This window comes from Pleurodeles waltl, chromosome 5 (genome assembly GCF_031143425.1).
Source record: "Pleurodeles waltl isolate 20211129_DDA chromosome 5, aPleWal1.hap1.20221129, whole genome shotgun sequence".
NCBI classification, from domain to species: domain Eukaryota; kingdom Metazoa; phylum Chordata; class Amphibia; order Caudata; family Salamandridae; genus Pleurodeles; species Pleurodeles waltl.
Genome location: NC_090444.1, coordinates 150630872 through 150651503, shown reverse-complemented (window position 1 = coordinate 150651503; position 20632 = coordinate 150630872). Strand labels below are relative to the sequence as shown.

The 20632-nt window shown below is 45.1% G+C and overlaps 1 protein-coding gene across 1 annotated transcript in view; it reads right to left on the bottom strand.

Moving 5' to 3' along the window:
• Positions 1–20632, bottom strand: part of ALK (ALK receptor tyrosine kinase) — a 2590648-nt gene that overhangs the window by 582376 nt on the left and 1987640 nt on the right. Inside the window, exon 7 of the mRNA XM_069233821.1 lies at positions 570–701. Coding sequence (XP_069089922.1) covers positions 570–701 — 132 coding nt within the window. The remainder of the gene's footprint in view (positions 1–569; positions 702–20632) is intronic.

Here is a 20632-nt window from a genome sequence, read left to right as displayed (position 1 = left end):
TATCCCTTTATTTTTCCGCTTTTGTAGGGCAGGGCCGGGACAGCCGCCTCCACATCAACAAGTGGAGGAGGAGTAGTGGTGTGCTTCTAAGTGCGCATGTCAGTTTGGCCGGCCGTCTAAGGCCAGCCACACTGACATGCCCACTTAGAAACTCTCCACCCGGCAGTGCCCCACTCCCTCCCTGAGTGGCATTTCCACCCCCTCAGGACTATTGTAGCACTTCTTTCATGCTGTGTAACAGCATGAGAGACTCGTCAAGATTGGTTGGAGAGGGAAGAAGACGAGAGACGACTGAAGTGGGAGCGTCAGAGCACGGAGGGGCAGGTATGTTTTTTTTTCCATTTTTTTTTCTACTGCCCCCTCTGACCCTCCCACTCAGCGTGCTGCCCACCTCTCATTCCTGGCAGCAGCCACGACTGTTATAATGACAAGTGCCCTTTTTAAAAACGCAAAATACATTTGACCCTCCTTAACTAACCTGCACAAATATGACCATGAAGAATCTCAGGTGAATGCCTCAAGAGTCTATCACATGTCCATATTTAGTCAAATAACCCATCAAAAGTTACCTGCAGTCAAAGAGACCTGGTTGTTTTGCGGAACAGCAATCTTCCATAGAGGTGTGTTTAGGGAAGATGAATTCTGTGTCCACCCACACTCCCCTTCTTGAAATGAACAGTAAAATCCACGAGGGAGGTTACCTACACAGGAGAAACACAACAGGAAATATATTTTAGGATAACAAGGAATGAACAAACAAAACAGCATAACAGTCGAGGTCCAAGAATATAGATACTAAACTCTTGGTCATAAACAGAATTTAATTTCTTTTGTATTAGGCTTGACAAATGGGTTCATGAATGAAATAGTGAAATGCCAAATTGAACTACACTAGGAAATTTAAAGGCCGACGGTAAAGAAACCATGCTTTAAAGTTCATGTTCCAGTGGCCCTCCGCATCACTGGACTAGCCCATCTTCATAAAAATGCACTACTAAAAATACCTTAATGACTACTGGTGGCTACAGAAGGGATTAAGTATTTAGGAATATATGTGTCTGAAGACAGGGACACCACTTGGCACAGACATATTCAGTCACAAATAGAAAACATACAGAGCAAAATTATGCTCTGGTCCACTCTCCCCTTATCAATAATAGGTAAACATTGATGAAAATATTTGAGAATATATAGAAAAGTTGTCCTCTGTTTAGCTTTCTAGACTACTAACCATAATTGGTGTGACAAAAATAAACTCCTCATTTTATTCATTACTGCAGTATCATCTATATGAAATGCTGGAAGTTTTAGAACTTCGATTCCATCAAGACCGGGCTCAGGTGGGCAACACTTTTGTCATAACTACAGAATTTTGGTCCTTTAGTTGTTCATTACATCACTGTGGGAAGCAGCAATAGAACATAGGGAAATCATCAACTGACAGGTTGCTGCCGCTGTTGGAAGTACGCGCTTTACTCAGAATATCATGCTTTGCTCTCACATGGCTGAGCTTCTAAAGCACCTTCCATAACCTCTACGAGAAAATCATGAGAGAAGACATTTTCCCTCCAATATGGTTCAATAATTCATAAAAGAGGATCAGCATTTCAGACAGAGTGAAATTACCTTAGAACACCTTAGTTCCTAAACTTAGTATGCTACCACCAAGAAATTATTTACTTTGTGACTAAAATCTGTTATTATTCTTGAGCTCCTTTTTTGAGACCCTCAGAAGCAGGCTTTCACTACAATGCATTTCAATCAGGACCATGTCCATGAGTCCAGTAATGGCTACCAGACACAGAACATGATGCCTGTGTGATTGCTGGTCAATCAAGTGGGGGGGGGGGGCCTTGCACCATGGGGGACAGGGGACTGGTCAAGGTGTCTTCACCCTGTCCCCGTATATGTTTTTTAAAATTCATTTTCAGGACACAGGGACCATCCCTTTGAGATATGTAATGGCTGCCACAGTATATTGTTCTTGTTTTTGTCAACCAATCAGAATTGTCTTGTTTCTTTTAAAACAGCCAATCTCAGCATTTCTGGACACCAACGATCTTAAGTATCACTAACTTTCTGGAGGTTAACTCCTTCATGCCCACCCAAGCATCTTTTTAAAATGTACTTCTTGAAAATTTCTAAACAGGTTTATTTCTGAGTACAGTTCTTTCAAATTTGGTGCACTTCCATTCACATGTTTTTTCTGTATCAGAGAGCAAAGGGAATTAACATGATAAAGCACTGTTTTGTGAATCGCCCTTTTTATTAGCCTCTGTTTGATGGGATAGTGCAAAACTTTCTATGAAGGAGTCAAAAAGGATCAACTTTTTTTAGAAGGTTTCATATAGAGTCATTTAACAGCATCAAAGCAAATGTAATACGAAAACAAAAAATGCTTTCCTATGGAAAGTCTGAGCAAACTACCACAACTCTGGTGCTATTGCTACCAGAGAAATTTTATTTATATATATATATATATATATATATATATATATATATATATATATATATATATATATATATATATATATATATATATATATAAAACCTATTGGCGGCCGCCACTAGCTAGTTATAGTTAGGACTTTGTTTCTATAGAAAGAGCACTTTGCTAATAACTTTGGTGCCAATTGACGAATCTTCACGAAACTTTCCAAGAGAATACAACACTCACTTCAGCTGCGATCTGGAAAGTTGCAGTGTGATCCGTCAAGTGGGGGGGTAAGAAAAAGGAGGGTGCCCAAAACACATTTTCCCCATTCATTTTTCCATATGGTTTTTGAACAGCGATAGCGGCAAAACTACTGGACAGAATTACACCAAATTTAGCAGAAACTTCGTTCTTGGTCCAGAAAGAGCCTATTTTGTTATTTGGTGTAAATCTTTTCAGTAGTTTTTGAGAAATTTATGGAAATCCAAATTTGCATATATAGGGACGTGAATGATTTGCAACCCCTCCCGATCTCGTGCTGAGATATGATTGGCTGACAACACTTCAACAAGGAAATGTTGGCAGCCATTTTGGGACTCAGCTGAAGCCGAGTCCCAGAAAAAAATAATTTAAAAAACCAAAAGGGGCCAGGGTACGAACACCCTGACTCTTTAGCTCTGATCCTGGAGTCCCAAACCCCCAAGGCTAAAAAGCTTTTTTTTAATAAAAAAAAATAATTGGCGGGAGTGGCAGTGGATCCATGGATTCATCACATATAAAAAATAAAAAAAAGAAGTGGGTCTCCCGCTCTTCGGCTTTTTAAGCCCCAAGGTGGGCCAAATCCTGGAGGCATTGTTTATTTGTAACGTGGGGAGGGCACCTGGCTCCCCCATAGCCCTGGGGACTGCCACCTCTCCTGGGTGGTGCAGAAAATATGTGCAGAGGAACCGTGTGGCCCTGTGCACCCCAGGACCACCACCTCCAGAAGGCTATATTTAAATTGTTTGGGCAAAGGCCCGTCAGCCTTCTCCACTTCACCGGGGCTTTAAGCAATAATAATGAAGGGGGTGCACGGCCCCCCCCCGTAGCACCAAGGACCACCACCTCCCCAGGGCATTGAATAAATACACCCCCGCAGCCCTGGGAACTACCACTTCCCTGGGGTATTGAACAGATTTGGTGTGAATGCCATGCGTCCCCACCCCCCACCGCAGCCCTGGGGACCACCACCTCCCCAGAGCAAATCTTAAAAAAAAAGAAAGGGGGTCCGATTCAGACCCATGAAGCCCCAGGAACCACCACCTCCCCGGTATATTGTTCGCAGGAGGGGGCCCAGGTGGCCCCCCCCTGGGGGAGCCACTGATGGCCTAGGGGACTGCCACGCCGCAGCACCAGCTCCTGCTATGTCCAGGGGTGCTCACCCCCAGGACATACTGTGCCTTGGCTGCAGCTTTGACAGCTGCAGCCAAGTCACAGCAAACATAACTCTACTTTCTGACACCGGGACCTGTTAAACAGGTCCTTCTGTCACAAAGAGGAGTTTTCATCTATCCTACCTGCTATGAAAAGCAGCTACCTGCTTGCTGGAGCAATGCCGGCTCACGCAGGAGGTAGGAGCCAGTTGGGACCAGGGCGGAGGCCTTGAGGCTTCCCGCAGTCCCAGATAGCCCGTAAAGTGCGAAACAAAATAAAATTCGGCAGGGACAGTGGGGGAGGCCTTGAGGTTCCCTCCGCGGTCCCAGATAGTCTATAAAGGGCAATGAAAAGGCAATATAAAAAATGAAATAGCCAAATGATGAGGGTCAATGACCTTCTCACTGAGAGTGAAGGGTTTGACTCCAGGTGTATCCCGAGACATTTCCCTTCGTTAATTTTTTTTCAACTGCAAATGTTTAAGGCTCATACTGAATGATGATCTTACTATTTGTAAATGGCAAATACATTTTTCTCTTCAAACTGAAGAAATATATAATGTAAAGTATATCATACATCAGAGGCTTAAAAACTCTCTATCTCTTTCTCCTCTCACTCTCGTTCAATCTCTTTCTTCCACTCACTCAAACACTTATGCACCCACTCACAGACCCACTCAGATACTCACGCACCCACCCATAGACCCACTCAGACCCTTGTGTGCCCACTCACAGCCCTAGTCAGCCCTCATGCACCCACTGACAGACCCATTCAGACACTCACGCACCCACTCACAGACCCACTAAAACCCTCATGCACCCACGCACAGACCTGCACACACACTGATGCACCCACTAAAACACTGATGTACGCAATCTCGCACCCAGACAGACACTCTCACCCCCAGATACACCCTCTCACACCCGGAGTGGCTGCGGCCAGCTCTCACTGCACATGGCCAACGGGTCGTGCACAGCGTGAAGTTTGGTGGTTAGGGGGGTTGGCCTCTGGGTCTGGCTGAAGGCCAGGTCTTGCGGGCAACCTCCAATGTGCACAGGTTGAGTGCCTAAAGGGGGATGGCCTCAGGGCCTGGCCTCCGGCTGTCCGCGGCAGTGATTGAATTAATGTATAATAAAGAAAAACGCTATACAATAACAAACATAGAAATTCACTGAAAAAAACAAAGGTTACAAAGACGTTATAGTTAGGCTCACATTTTAAACGTACAAAACCATCGCAATTCACCAGTTATAGTTATAGTTATCTCAAGTAACTAAAACTCGTGCCCTAATGTAACTATAACTCGCGCCATCGGCATGCACTGCTAATTACCCCACAAATTATGGCACTCATGACATATTTGATAACATCATTGATAATATAAATGTAATATTTGCAGTAACATTTTTGACAAAAAAACTGCATGACTGGGGCACAAGTTATAGTTACCTTAGGGCACAAGTTATAGTTACTTGAGATGACTCTTACTATAACTTGTGAATTTCAATGGTTTTATACATTTGAAATATGAGCCTAACTATAACGTTCCTGTAACCTTTGTTTTTTTAAATATATATATATATATATATATATATATATATATATATATTCACCAAACAAGTCCCGAAACACTGAGGCTCAAAAACGTGGCGGTCCGACCATGGTTTCGGGAAAAACCATTAATTAAATCAAACTAATTCTTGTAGCCACAAGAAAGGTCAGGACACTTCCAGTGAAAGTAAAGATTTTACTGTCATACAGATTCTTCCTCCCAACGCGTATCAAGGAAGGTTTCTGAGTCCTTTCGCCACAGTGCAGCAGACCGGGACGGTGTAGCAACCCCCTGAAAATTCTAATCAAATTCTTCTCACTCTAAGCGATCTATATCCCGCTGAGTAAAACGAAAGTCACAAGTAAATTGCTGTAGTGAGTATTTTAATGGCACACAATGGTATCACCAATACCTTTACTACAAATGTTACAGTGTTATTATCAATGATATCATAGAAGTTTTCATGAGTGATGGAATATCGGGGGTAATTAGCAGTGCACAATAGTACAGTCCAATCCAAAGCTCAAAGACTTGATAGTGCCCACCTACGACCAAGCTCTCATACTGACCTAAAAGTGGGCCTCCTCAGCTACTGCTGTTCTCAGAAACACCCCGCTAAGGTTACAGACCTTATTGGCACAAATGGCCTGCAGATATTGGAACTAACAGAACTGTGGTTTGGTGAGAGCTTGGTTATTATCTTCAAGTGAGTGATTTCCCAGTATTTCTTTTAGTGTTCCAGGAAAAGGGTATCCAAGACAGGATGAGAGGTGGCTCTCATTCATCACTCAGGACTTGGTTATATGGAGATTCCTAGCACAGCATACAGCTTATTTCAGTATGGATCGGTTTTAAGTACTACCAACCCAAACAGCTTGCTACTAATTACAGTGATCTATTGCTGAGGTTCTACAATCCACAGCAGAGAAAGTCTTGATACTGAAAGACTTTAAAACTTGGCCAGACAAACCTAACTCCAAATATGCCTGAGACATACTGAAAAATATGATAGTCTTGGAGGTTAGGCAAGTGGTGAATGGCCCAATCCATAGTGTGAGACTGGCCTTTCAAGCAGTTGGACACCACCAGATGGGCCAGCTCAAAAGGCGAAGCATGTGGGGCATTTTTTCTTGAACCCATTGGCCCTGACGGGCCCCAAAACACCAACTCACACACTTGCTCTTAAACTGTGGCACATCTGGCAGTGCCAGATTGTCAGACATGCCCGAAAGCCCAGTCCAACACTGTGGTCTCACGCTCACGTTAGTGTTCTCTGACAATATTAAACAGTTGAACTAACCAAACAACCTCTAATCTACTTTATAATATCCTTCTAGCTAGGCAGACATAATTTATTAACCTTTGCTTGAAAGCAAGTTGAACACAAATCTTGCCTAAATGAGAACCACAAAAAAGATAATCATAGAAGACTTGAGCGAGTACTACAAAGTGATAAGAAAGAATCCATGCACTGCTCTTAACCCTGAAGCACTCTACCACAACAAGCAAAACACTCAACAAGTTGGCTCCTAAGAGATCATTGAAATCAAAATCGGAGACTTACCTAATAAATAATTAGTTAACACTAAATAGAAGATACTGTCAACTTGAAGAAAGGCAACAAAAACATTAGCAACTGCTGACTAGAAAAATATAAGAGGTTAGTCAAAGGGGGCATATAGCTAAGAAGTCTTCAAAAAAAAACACCATACCTCCTCTCAACTCTACAGTGAAGTCATTTCTTTCTTCAAACTAAGGGTCTGATTTAGAGCTTAGCAGAGGGGTTACTCGGCCACAAACGTGACGGATATCCTGTCCACCGTATTACAAGTTCCATAGGCTATAATGGAATTGTAGTACGGCAGACGGGGTATCCGTCACATTTGTGACAGAGTAACCTCCTCCCCCAAACTCTAACATAATCCCTCCTCCATTTACCTGCTGCTTCAATTATTATTGTTCATAACTTTCATATCATATCATTGAAAGAGGTATTGAGTAGAGCATCAACAAGCAAAGTGTTTAACATGTCTACAGAACATTGTACTGTGACATACAAGAAAAAGGTTATCAGAACTCTCATTCAGACCTCCCTTTTGTGATGACTGCATCAACCCTTGATAATGCCAACCCTACACCACTCAAGAAAGCTATTATCACACATTTACTAAAAACAACTCCAGATTCAATGGTATTGCCCACATTTTATTTCTCAGCAAAATCCTAGAAAAAGAGGCCACAAAACAACTGCAACGTTTTATAGAGCAGAAACACCTTTTACATGATGTCCAGTCATGGTGATGGGCAGTCAGCACCAATTCTGTTTGAAATATCAGCTGCATACACCACAATTGACCGCTGCATGAAATTGGATTACTGTTTGTGGGGGGGTGAAACCCTACTCAAGCAGCAACCACAATCCTTGTCAGGGCACAAGACAAGCAAACACCAAATTAACCTGTGCATAACCCTCTGGCTCTTTGGCAAAAAAGCAGTCAGACTTAAATTAGAGGCAACATATTTATTTAGCATTTCAAACAATAATAAAGTGGCAACACTACACAAGAAACATTCCACACCAATTTTGAAAAATAGAGTGCAATTAAATTAGTTAAGAATAAAACAACAAAAATCCACAAAAAATCCAAACAGTAGAATGACAAAGAGCTTTCGATGTGGAGGCTGGCGCTGAGGACCAGGAATAAATATTTGACCCTCAGACTTATCTCTTCAGTACACTTCTGGACCTTTGGAAAACTCAGAAGGACTGCTGTGCTACCCTGCAAGAAGGACTACTACTCTGCTACCCTGCTGCCCAGCTGCCTGAGTGAAAAGGACTGGACCTACATCCTGAATCCAGGACCATCAGAGTGACTCCAAGGACTAGTTATCTGGCATCCTAATCAAAATCTCAAGGACAGTGAGGGTCATCTTACCACCTGGAACCCAGCATCTAGACTTTGCCAGCCCAGCTGTAGCTCTGTGAGCAGAAATGATGAAGCACAATGCATTTCCTCACAGCCACTTTGGAAGCGCCACAGTGTGATGCATCCCTGACACAGGACCTCACATTGCAGCGAGCTCCTTCCTTGGAAAGGTCATGCCAAGATGCATCCTCGATGCAGGCCTTTGCTTTGCAAGCCCCTTGTAGATGGTACCTTTGATGGCACCAGACTTCACATCACAGCCCCACAGCTTCTTCAGAGCTGCTGCTACGCAATGCAACCTTGACGCCAAACTCTGCATTGCAAGCCATCCCTGTCGTTCTACTGATTGGATTTTTGTCATTTTGGACTCAAATAATTTATTACATTTCAGTCTGTTTTCCTAAATTGGTATTGGAGTTTACTTGAATGATGTTTTCACTTTATTACCCAATTGAAAAATAGCACTTTTGAAATGAAATAAGCTAACCTAATTTTATCTTATGGGAGAGGTAGGACTTGCAGTAGTGAACAATGAATTTAAGACTAGGGCATGTAAAACTTAAAGGTACATGTTCAACTTTTTGAATACACTGTACCCTGCCCTATGGGCTGTTTAGGGCCTAATCTAGGGGTCACGTATGAAGTAAAATGGATGGTTTAGGTGTGGCAAAAGGTTTATTTTGCCAGGTCTTTAAAACTGCATACAGGCTGCACTTTGTTGACTGGGGTTGGCAGTTCTCCTAGGCTTTGTGACCACATATCATTTGTGCAGAAAGATACAGGCCCACTGACCTTATTATCTTATTACATTATCTATTTTTAACAGTTAAGCGTTTGTCAGCTTTGATGTATCCACTGATGAACAGATATTCTCTCTCTTCAATCAATGTTATGAGGATCTTAAAAGTTACATACACACTAGTGGCATAATTTAAGAAGTTCCCTCAAAATGTAATCAATTTGATGACTGAGAGCAGGTAGACAAGGTGAACAACATTATCACCTGAAGTCTATCCAGCAGGATCATAGAGAATATAATGATGGTAAACTATGTGGAGGGGGAATGTGTGGATGATGGTGTTGAGTCCTGCTGAAAAAAAAAAAAAAGCATTAACATCACCACAAAGTTTGACGCACAAAATCTGACAGGAAACATATAAAAGGCAATGATCCAAGTTGACATAGGCTATTTGGGGAAACCATTTTCACAGGAGTGCTCCTGGTTATGCCAACATGGCAATAGCCCTTAAAGCAGGCCATAAAAAAAACAGTTTATTTATTATGAATGACAAATTTATTACATTTAAAGATATACAAATACATAAGGGAACCTATGAACAATATTTACAAAAACACTACTTTCCCTGACGGGTTCTAGAATGTGGCAATATAATGAAAAATCAAAACATATTTACCTAAATTGATCACTTATATTGTGCATTCCAATATAATTCGCATTTTCAAAGCATGGCAGAATTTGAGTGTTGGGAGGTGCCACTAATGCAGTATAAGTTCCAGTCAAGTTCTCACTACATTAGCCTATGGCTCAACCCTTTGTAGCTAGCTGTGAGCTGGCAGGCTTAACTCAGGAGACTGGTATGTAAAGCAGTTAACTCAGGAGTTAAATATGTAGGACACAACACAAAATAAAAATCCCACATCAATTTATAAACATAGGAAATATTTGTATCATTAAATGACATCAATATAAGGACCCAGAGATATGAAGTGCTTTCTAGTGCCTAAAAACCAATAGCTCCAACTGGGGACATCTGGTAACGCTTGACCGGAACCAAGTCACAAGTTGAGGCTGGCCGTGATGGAGCCCTGCTCAGATACACTGATATTCTGAGCCCTTGAATGGCATTTCTAGCTCCTTCCTAGAAATATTTCTACTTAAATAAAATATTTCAATGTCAGCCTATGGAGCTAAGTATCTACAAGAGGAAAAAATGAAATGGGCAGTCCATCTGCATTGGCATAGGCAACCCCAGGTCTGTGCTCCACTGTGAAGTCCATGCCCTGTAGAGAAATGGACCACCTTAATAGCTTTGGATTCGCCTCTACCCTCATTTGCATGAGCCATCAGAGAGGTCTGTGGTAAGTGCAAACCAAAAACAGGTATGGTCTCAGCTTTTTCAGGGGCCAAACCACAGCAAAGGCTTCCCCTCAATGGCACTCCACCTTTGTTTTGTGGGGAGGAAGCCACCTGCTAATGAAGGCATCTAGCTGATTAAGGCCCTCCTCATTTACCTGTGCCAACACTGCCCTAGTCATATGTTCTGAAGCATCTGCCTGAACCACAAATGCCTTTTTGTAGTCAGGGACCAGTAACACTGGTGCTGAACACATAGGCGGTCATTCTGACTTTGGCGGGCGGCGGAGGCCGCCCGCCAAAGTCCCGCCGTCAGAATACCGCTGCGCAGTCAGAAGACCGCCGTGGTTATTCTGAGTTTCCCGCTGGGCTGGCGGGCGACCGCCAGAAGGCCGCCCGCCAGCCCAGCGGGAAACCCCCTTCCATGAGGATGCCGGCTCCGAATGGAGCCGGCGGAGTGGAAGGGGTGCGACGGGTGCAGTTGCACCCGTCGCGATTTTCAGTGTCTGCTTGGCAGACACTGAAAATCTTGGTGGGGCCCTGTTAGGGGGCCCCGCGACACCCGTTACCGCCAGCCAGGTTCTGGCGGTGAAAACCGCCAGAACCAGGCTGGCGGTAAGGGGGTCGGAATCCCCATGGCGGCGCTGCCTGCAGCGCCGCCATGGAGGATTCCCATGGGCAGCGGGAAACCGGCGGGACACTGCCGGTTTCCCATTTCTGACCGCGGCTGTACCGCCGCGGTCAGAATGCCCATGGGAGCACCGCCAGCCTGTTGGCGGTGCTCCCGCGGTCGTTGGCCGCCAGGGTCAGAATGACCCCCATAGCCTCTTTCAGAGTGTCAAAGGCATTCTGACACTCTGGGGTCCACATGGTTTTCTTCGGCCACTTTTTAGAGGTGAGTTCTGTCAGGGGAGCCACAACGGGTCTTCTATAATATTCGGGTCTTCTATAATACTCAGTCAGACCAAGAAGGGTCTGACCTGTATCTGGGTTGCAGGAGCGGTCCAATCCAATGTGGCTTGGATTTTGGCCTGGAGAGGTTGTACCAGGCCTCCACCTACAAGGTGACCCCAGTACACAACTGAACTCTTCCCTTTTTGGCACTTACTGGCCTTATTTCTAAGCAATGCCTGCTGCAGGGCCTGAAGCACTTCCTTCAGGTGGTTTAAGTGATTCTCCCAGGTGGAACTGCACATTGCTATATCATCCAGAGAAGCTGCACTAAACTGCTTCAGCCCAGACAAGACTCTGTTCACCAACCTTTGGAAGGTGGCAGGGGCATTCTTTAAGCCAAAGGGCATTACTTTAAATTGGTAATGTCCCTCTGGAGCGGAGAATGCTGACCTTTGCTTCTTCACTGATGGCAATCTGCCAGTAACCTGAGGTCAGATCAAATGTACAGTACTCAGGTGCTTAGCAGACCTTAGAACTTATCAGTGAACTCATCAGCTCTAGGTTTAGGGTGAGCACCAGACTTCATGACTGCATTCAGTCCTCTGTAGTCCACACAGAACTTCAGCTCTTTCTTTTCCCCCTTGGACTAGGTTTGGGTACCAGCACCACTGGACTGGCCCACGGACTGTCAGAGGGCTCAATTACCCAAATTCCAGTATTGTAGCTACCTTTGATGCTGGCTCTGACCTGGTCAGACAACATGAACAACTTGTTTTTGACAGGCAGGCTGTCACCCGTGTAGATGTCATGGACACACCAAGTGGTGAGACCAGGGGTCAGGGAGAACGGCCCAACAAACTGTTCTAGCACCTGCTTACAGTCTCTGTGCTGTTGGCCTGCCAATTTGGGAGAGAGTACAACTCCATCCACTGATCCATCTTGCACATTGCTGGAGAGGAGTCCAGCAGTGGCCCAGTTTACTCTTTTCCTGTTTCATATGTGAACATCAGCATGTTGTCCTGTCTTGGTGAGGTTTCAACCTATTGACATTAATGGTCACCTTGTGAGGTTTCCTGGGCATGTTAAAGTCTACCAGATAGGTAACTTCAGCCTTCCTCTCAAGGACTCGATAGGGCACAGACCACTTGTGATGGAGGGGCTGAGCAGCCACAGGTTCCAACACCCACACCAATTGTCCTGGTTTATACTTAGGCATAGTAGCCTTCTAGTCATACTAGAGCTTCATGGAGCTCTTGGCTGGCCTACAGGTTCCTCCGTGCTTTTTTCAAACACATTCTATCAGGTTTCTGCTTGCTTTGTACATGTACTCTACCATGCAACATCTCAGGGCTAGTACATGATCTAGCACCTTGTCCTTTTCTTGAGAGTCTTTTCCCAAGATTCTCTCACCATGCACAATGGGCCTTTTACAGGGTGCCCAAACAGCAGTTCAAAGTGGCTAAAGCCAACCCCTTTTTGTGGGACCTCCCTGTAGGCAAACAGTAGGCACAGGAGGAGAACATCCCATTTCCTCCTGAGTTTGTCGAAAAAACTATTGATCATGCCCTTCAGGGTCTTATTGAACCTTTCTACCAAACCATTCATCTGGGAATAATATGGGGTGGTGAATTTATAGGTGACACCACATTCTTTCCACATCGCTTTCAGAGAGCTGGACATGAAATTTGTGCCATTATCTGAAACAACCTCCTTTGGGATACCCACTCTGGTCAACACACCAAGCAGGGCCCTAGCCACCCAGGGGAATGGCCTCAGGATACCTTGTGGCATGGTCCAATACTATCAAGCTATATCTGTTCCCTGATGCAGTTGGTGGGTCTAGGGGACCAACAATGTCTATCCCAACCCTCTCAAAAGGAGTCCCTACCACAGGCAGTGGTATCAAGGGAGCCGTTGGTTTGCTCTCTGTCTTGCCACTGGCCTAACAGGTTACACAATGAACTACAGAACTCCTTCACTTTGGCAGACATGTTGGGCCAATAGAAATGGTTCACCAACCGGTTCCAATTCTTATTCTGACCCAAATGACCTGTCAAGGGGATGTCATCTGTACCTCTGGATACCACCATCCTCCTGGTGGCTCCCTCTTTGGGGTCTCTGGCCTCAGTATATGGGACTCCATCCTCCCAGTAGGCTCTGTAGAATCCACTGACATCACCCTTCTCTTGCCTAGAGGTGGTCTGCCTCAGGCCCTCAAGGCACTCTTGTTGTCCCTGACAAACCTCCTCTCTGGTGGGTCCACCAGCTCCTATCAATTATGTTAAGTCAGACAGATCTTTTTTTTTTTTTAGTTCTGCTATGTAACAAGAGACAGACAAGAGACCGCAGCGTGCCCCAGCCTTGATCATGGCTCTAGTGCTCCAGTGTCAGTGAAGGAACGAATGGCCCCCATCAGCCTTGGGGGGAGGGGCAGCACGAGTCCGCTCCCATCCTCCTAGCTGTTCGATCTCAAGACTTAATCATTGGACTCTTACCAGAATCAGATCTCAGGAGTCAAAAAGGGTGGAGTCTAATTAATTCACAGTATCCTGATGCCTGGAGGAGATGGCTCTATAGAAAGCCAAAAAGGGTTCCCACATTCTAAGGCACCTATCCGAACCGTTACTACAATCTAAGTCAGAGATTCTCTTCGCTGCAAACAGCCAGTCTCTATGAGTGGGGGGGGGAGCTAGAGAAGGTCAGACAGATCTTGCGGGGTAGAATTCCACCCTCAGAGATCAGATCCTCCCCCTCAGGGTTAGAGTCCTCTACACTTCTAGAGATTCCCTGGCTTGGCTCACAAGACCCAATGCCCTTTTTCTTATCATTGGATGCTAGGCCCATTCTTCCAGAGTCCAAGTGCTCGGCCTTTCCCTGCTGAGCAGTCTGTGGCCTGGCCATAGCACTTACCCACTCAGGGAGATCCAGTCTCCTTTCATGGACCATTCTCTCCACCCCTGACCAGTCAGATGCTTCAAGATCATTTCCCAGTAGGCATTTCACTTGGGGTGCATGAGACACAACTACCTGCTTAGGGTCTTTCACTCCTCCCCATTCTAAACTCACAATTGCGATTGGATGGAGTTTAGCTCTGCTCTCTGCTTAGGTTACCTGGTGATACACACCAAGTATGATTTGAGTGGAGAAACCAGCTTCTCTGTGACCACAGTCAAACTGGCTCCTGTATCTCTCAGTGCCTCAACCTCCGTTCCATTGATTTTAGGCCTCTGCCTCTACCTCTCTATGCTGGGAAGCAAGGTGGTCAGGGTTGCAATATCCACCCCATCCAATGACACTAAGATTGCCTCTGTAAACTCCTTCCCCATCTCTACCTCCAGACCTACAGTAGCAATCCACAGTGACTGTCCACCAGTGGATAGCTTCTTTGCGCAGACAGCATCTCCTCTCTTGTGTACTGGCTGATAACAGTCCAAACACTGACCTGCTTTCATCAGGTCACAGAACTTTCCTGCCTTTGTAGGATCTTCCCCAGATACCCCTTCCTGTTGAAAGTGACTTGGCTCGAGGTCCCTGCCTCTTGTGCAGGTTTATGTGGGTCTTATGAGGACTCTTTCTGTTTTTGACATTCTTTCCCGTGGGATTTCCCAATGGGAGGATACTTGTCCTTTCTTTTGATCACTTCCCTGGTGTTAATTAGAAAGGTGGGTTTTTACCTACTCATCAGCTGTCTCTCCTAGTTTGCTGGGACTAAACAACTTTGAGTCCACTAGATCCTGCGTAACATCTCTTGTATACAATGAGTCAGGATGTACTATTTGCGAATTCAATTATACAGTTCCTCATAAGTACTCACTTGGTTACTCTTAATCAAGCCCTATAGTGCCTTCACTGAGACATTTACAAAGTCCACTTTCTGTATGTCCCTGAACTTCACCCTGTACTGTTCTGGGGTAAGACCCTCATTTCTGAACAGACATTTCCTCATGTCTGTGTAGGATTCTACAGCCACCCCCCCTAGGGTCAGGAGCCTATTCCTCCCAGCTATTGGTATCAGTTCTCACAGGAGTGACCCCAATAGTGCACCTTTCTCATTTTAAGGGCCCTTTCAAATGCAGTCAGTCATGTATCAATGCCCTCCTTTGCTACATGCATGAGAACTATTCTTTTGGGAAGCCTGGGATGAAAACCACCACCCCTGGACATCCCAGCATCATCTTCTTCGTTGCTGCCACCAATAATTAGTTCCATACCTGCACCGCAGCTACCAGGTGACGTCCAGCAGACGATCTGGGCACTTAAGAGGGCACTGTTCTCCAGACACAGGTAGAAAGTATAGATCTCTTGCGGGACACCTTTGAGGTCCATGAGAACGCCCAAAAGAACAGGAGGCAACCCATCAAGCCCTTGGAGAGCACACTTCAGAGTGCCACACAGCAGCAACCAGTTTGCCCAGGCCAGCCACGATGCAGGAAGGGTGCACAGTTCCTTCCTAGGGCAGTAATTACTCCTTGTGCACAACAGATTCTTCTGGCAGTGTGCACCATGTTCCTGCAAGTGTATCTCTCCTTTGCTGCAGTGGAGCACCGGTAGTTGTACTATAGTGTCTTTGAAGTCGGGGGGGAGGTTCAGCGGGTTCTCCTTTAAACCACAGATGTCTCCCCTTAATTTCAGACCTGTCTGATACGGGGCTGGTGAATGCAGATCCTAATCCTAAGTGGAGACATGATTTGGCTGCGAGAGGCCAAGTGTCAGAACCTCTCCCTCCAATCTACCAGCCCGGCCCACAAATGGCAGAGGACTTCATTCCAGTTGTGTGCCCAAGTGTTATAGCTGTCACTAGGGAATACACAGATATGCTCAGGCATCCCCCAGTGTGGACTTCAGTCAAATTAAAAAGCACACTGTGTGCTATAGGGCAGAGAAAGTGGCATTTCTCCATTATTATTGACAAAACCACCTTTACCATAAAAAGGGGTTTGTCAAGATAAATCCAACAATAGTAAACAACATGAGGCTGCTCTGCTGCAGCCCACTGTTGCAGCTAGGAGTAACTGTAACACTTCTCTCATGTTAACCTATGGGCAGAGCAGCTCTCCTATGCAGTGACAACACGCATGCATTCTACTTTCTAGGCAAACGAGCCCTTGTGCATATACAAGCCTGCATTGGCAAGCTGGACAGGTGTAAAAGCACCAAAGGTACAAGTGCGCACACAGGCCTGCCAGGTCAGACAAGTAACAGATTTAAAGCACCATAGGTGCTTGTGCGCACAGATAGGCCAGCGCCACTTTCCAACATAGGTGGGAAGACTTGTGTGCAGTTTCACACTATACGTACAGTGGGAAAGTGCCCAGGGCCCTAAGGGTACTAGAGGGGAATCAGCAAAACCTACGTGAAAAATAAAAAATGTTTGGGGAAACACCATCTCAGTGTGTCAGGTCTAACATCTTCCCTTGCTCACTTCTTCTTTTTTAGTACTAGTTTCTCCTTCTCAATGGCTTGGGCTTCCAACTGAGCCTAAAGCTTTCTCTCTTCAAGTGACAGATCCGGTTTTCCTGTGGGGGAGCCTCTCCCCGTTCCCCTACCTGGACGTTTGAATCTAGTACTGGAAGAAATAGATGAGGTGTCATCATCCACCCTTCCTTCTCTGGAGCTGTCTGTGCCCAGGCCTTAAGGGACCTAATCAACCCTACCTTCCTGATCTTGTTGCTATGTGGTAGCCCTCTGGACCTACACTGAACCCTAAGCTCACCCACTGTGAGTTTGTTCAGCTTAGCCAGATCCAGCTCCTTGTATCCCTGATTTTGGGCCATACAAGCTTTACAAATTAGTAATAGAACAAATTTAGAGAAATCAAAAGGATGGTTTAAAAATCAGTTTTAGTCCAAATTTCAAAAAATTTAAATCAAAAGTTTAATTCTAAGTCGGTTTAGTGGATATTTACAGATCTTAACTTACTTTACTGTATGGTATAGTTCAAACACAAGTACGTATCCAAACTACTGAACAGCAAAGGTGGATTATTAGTAGGGGTAAGTATGCACCTACCACTAGTAATAAGGCCACCAACGTAATATAAGGTCCAGTCAAGGTCTCACTACATTAGCCCCTCAATCAAACCTTGGTAGCTGGCTGCGAGCAGGCAGGCTTAACTCAGAAGACAGGTATGTAAAGCATTTACAAACACAATACATTAAATAAGACACAACACACAATAAAAATCCCACACCAATTTATAAAAATAGGAAATATTTGTATCTTTAAAATTACACCAGAACAACAAAACTCCAATATAAATCAAAAATGTGCTAAAAACCAATAGCCCCAACCGGTGACATCTGGTCGTGCTTTACCAGACTAAGGGCCTGATTCCAACTTTGGAGGACGGTGTTAAACCGTCCCAAAAGTGGCGGATATACCACCTACCGTATTACGAGTTCCATAGGATATAATGGACTCGTAATACGGTAGGTGGTATATCCGCCACTTTTGGGACGGTTTAACACCGTCCTCCAAAGTTGGAATCAGGCCCTAAGTCACAATTTGAGGCCAACCGCGATAGAGCCCGGCTTGGATACACTGAGCAGGAGGCCTTCGGACTTAGTCATTTTTCTGGAGCTTTCTCTCTTGTCGTTGGGCGAGGCTTCTTGTCAGGCCGGGATTTGATGCAACATCGTCGGCTTGGCTCAGCACAAGCTCCTGGTCAACTCCTGGAAGTCTTGTCAATGGGGAAAAGCTTCAGAGCTCCAGCAGGACGGACCTGAAATTCAGGCTGGGTCAAGGTTCTTGGGCAGCAGTTTGACTCTTGTTGATGGGTCGGTCATCTTAAGAAAGTTTTTTCCAAAGTTACCCCAAACTTCTTCAAACCTCTGGAACTTCATTCTGAAGTTCCCCTTGGGGGTTCAAAGTGTCCAAAACACAAATTCAAGGGTCTAGAAGGTCTGAGATTGTCCTTGAAAGTTTGGAACTAGAATTTCCACAATGCACCTGGCCAAATCCTTAAAAGTCCACTCGACACACTCTAGGCTGTGAACTTTTTAAGGGAGATGGTGCATAGTGGTGTGGAGTGGGTGTGTGGGAGTTACTGCCTGTAAATGTCTACATCGCATGGCAGTGTTGCCGTACACGTTGTTTGCTTGCCAAAAGACTATCATGGTTGACATTGGTTTTCACCCATGTGGCCTAGGCCATGGAGCTATTTAAAAGTGCTGGAATTATCTGTGTGTACACATTGCTGCTAACGTTGTGAACCATAGTGCACCCTAGAATTGTGTGATACTGAACTGGGATACTTGCTGGGGTGGGTCTCGCGCTGTCAAAGTTTTGCAGAGCATGAGAGTGCTGGGAGGGAATGCAGACTTCCCAAGTGTACACATTGCTAATATTGCTTTTAACACGGTTGGACCTAGTACTGCAAGTGATACTCATGAATATGATTTATGCCCAGATTTACAGGACTTTCATGTTGTGCTAACTAATGTGTGTGCTGAATACAAACTTTATTTACATAACAACTCGTCTGAAGTCTCTTTTGTGATGCTGTGTATTTATTGTGCAAGGGTGCTGTGCCAATGATGTACACATTGCACCCTTTGATAAGCCTGACTGGTCAATGCCAAGCTACCCAAGGGTGAGCGCAGGTTTTACTGTGAGTGTAATCACCCACTCCTGATGAGAGTAGTAGGTTCTGCCTGGCTGGGGCCTCACCCATGCCAACCAGACACACCTCTTCAAGCAATTCTTCATCCTTTAGTATCCCAGGGATGCTAAACCAATGTCACAGAGGCTCTTCTACTTGCCCAGTTCTATACCTGCACTCATATTTCCCAGTATGCATCTATCTTGTACCCTCACCTTTCCCAGAGCTCCATTACTTTATAACTTTATTGTACTTTATAAAGATTCAGACAGATAAGTGACAGCTTAGGTAACTAAAGCTCCTCGTTTAGTCCCTGTGATGTCACTCAGAATCCCTCTGTGAATAGTTAGTTGCTGAACCTGTCCAATTTCAGTTCCACATATTTATGACTAAATGGAGAGTCAAAGTCAGGTTTCTACCACTATAAGTACTTGGAAATTAATATTATTTTCCAAGTAGTTGAAAACTATGCCTTCAAAAGTGGCCTGTTTGTCAGTACTTCATTTATGGCAGTACTGTCAGCTGGTGGCACCAGCCACTGATTAACCTGAGCCAGTGGTTGCCGGTGGGAGCCACCCACACGTATCCTTCCTCATCAGACATTTCCTGAGAGTAAGAGAGGGAAACACACAAAGGGGAAAGAAAGAGGAAGAGAAAGACTGAAAAACCGTCACAAATGGAGAAAGCAGGAAACCAGAAGAGTGAGATGACGGGGCAGGGAGTGTCTGGCACTGGATTAAAGAGGCAGGAAGTGGATCCAGGACTATGCAGCCTTGACATTTGTCTCTCCGACATTTAATAGCACCAGCACTCACTCTTTTACAAAAGAAGCACTGGCACAGCACTGGTTTTTGGAGGCAAGACTTAAGTTTCATTATCCAACACTGACCGAGAGCAAGAGAGAGAAAGACGGAAAAGAAAGAAGGAAGGTAGGGAAATTGATGCTAAATTAAGAAAGGAAGATTGAAAAAGAATGGGCATGGGTGTGATAAGGAGACAGTAATTATAGGGTGGTATAGAAATGAGCCAGAAGATAGAGCCAGTGATGGGCAACTTCGAAACATTGCGGGCCTCTGCGCTAATGTTTTTTTTAAATATATTTAGCAGTGTTGCACAAGTACACCCAAGGATCCGTGCACCACAGACATCTAGCCATGAGCTGGACATTTACAGCAAAGGCAGTGCATCTTTTGTGAACAGGTGGCCATGCGGCTCCTCCGCCAAATACTGTCCTTCAACTTTTTTTTATACAACGCTTAAGAACCATGCTACGTCCCTTCAAACGCTAGACGTAGTGCATCTGTTAGTTTATGTGACATCAGGTCCTCCGTGCTGCGTTGATGGCGCGCGCGCCCTACGCGCAGGGATGTATTAAGTCCTGCAGTGCAGCGCGCCCTAGCGTTATTACTCCGGCGCGAGGACGGAGGCTTCTTAGTCACGATCCCATGAGGCAGGCCGACTCCTAATGGTAGCGGTGACTCATGCAGTCAATTTGAAGAATGGTTAGACAGTGCCGCGGAGAGGGTTTCATGAGGTAAGCACAGCAGAGCAATGATCCCTGGGCGCGAGCAGGGGAGGGAAGTGACTTACGGTGGAGAGACTACAGGGTACCTACCATTCACCAGGATGGGTCCTCAGGGGTTCGTGCCTACGCGCGCTTAATGTGTCCGTGACTAGCAGAAAATTGTGACCGAGTTTAATAACTTGTCTAACCGTG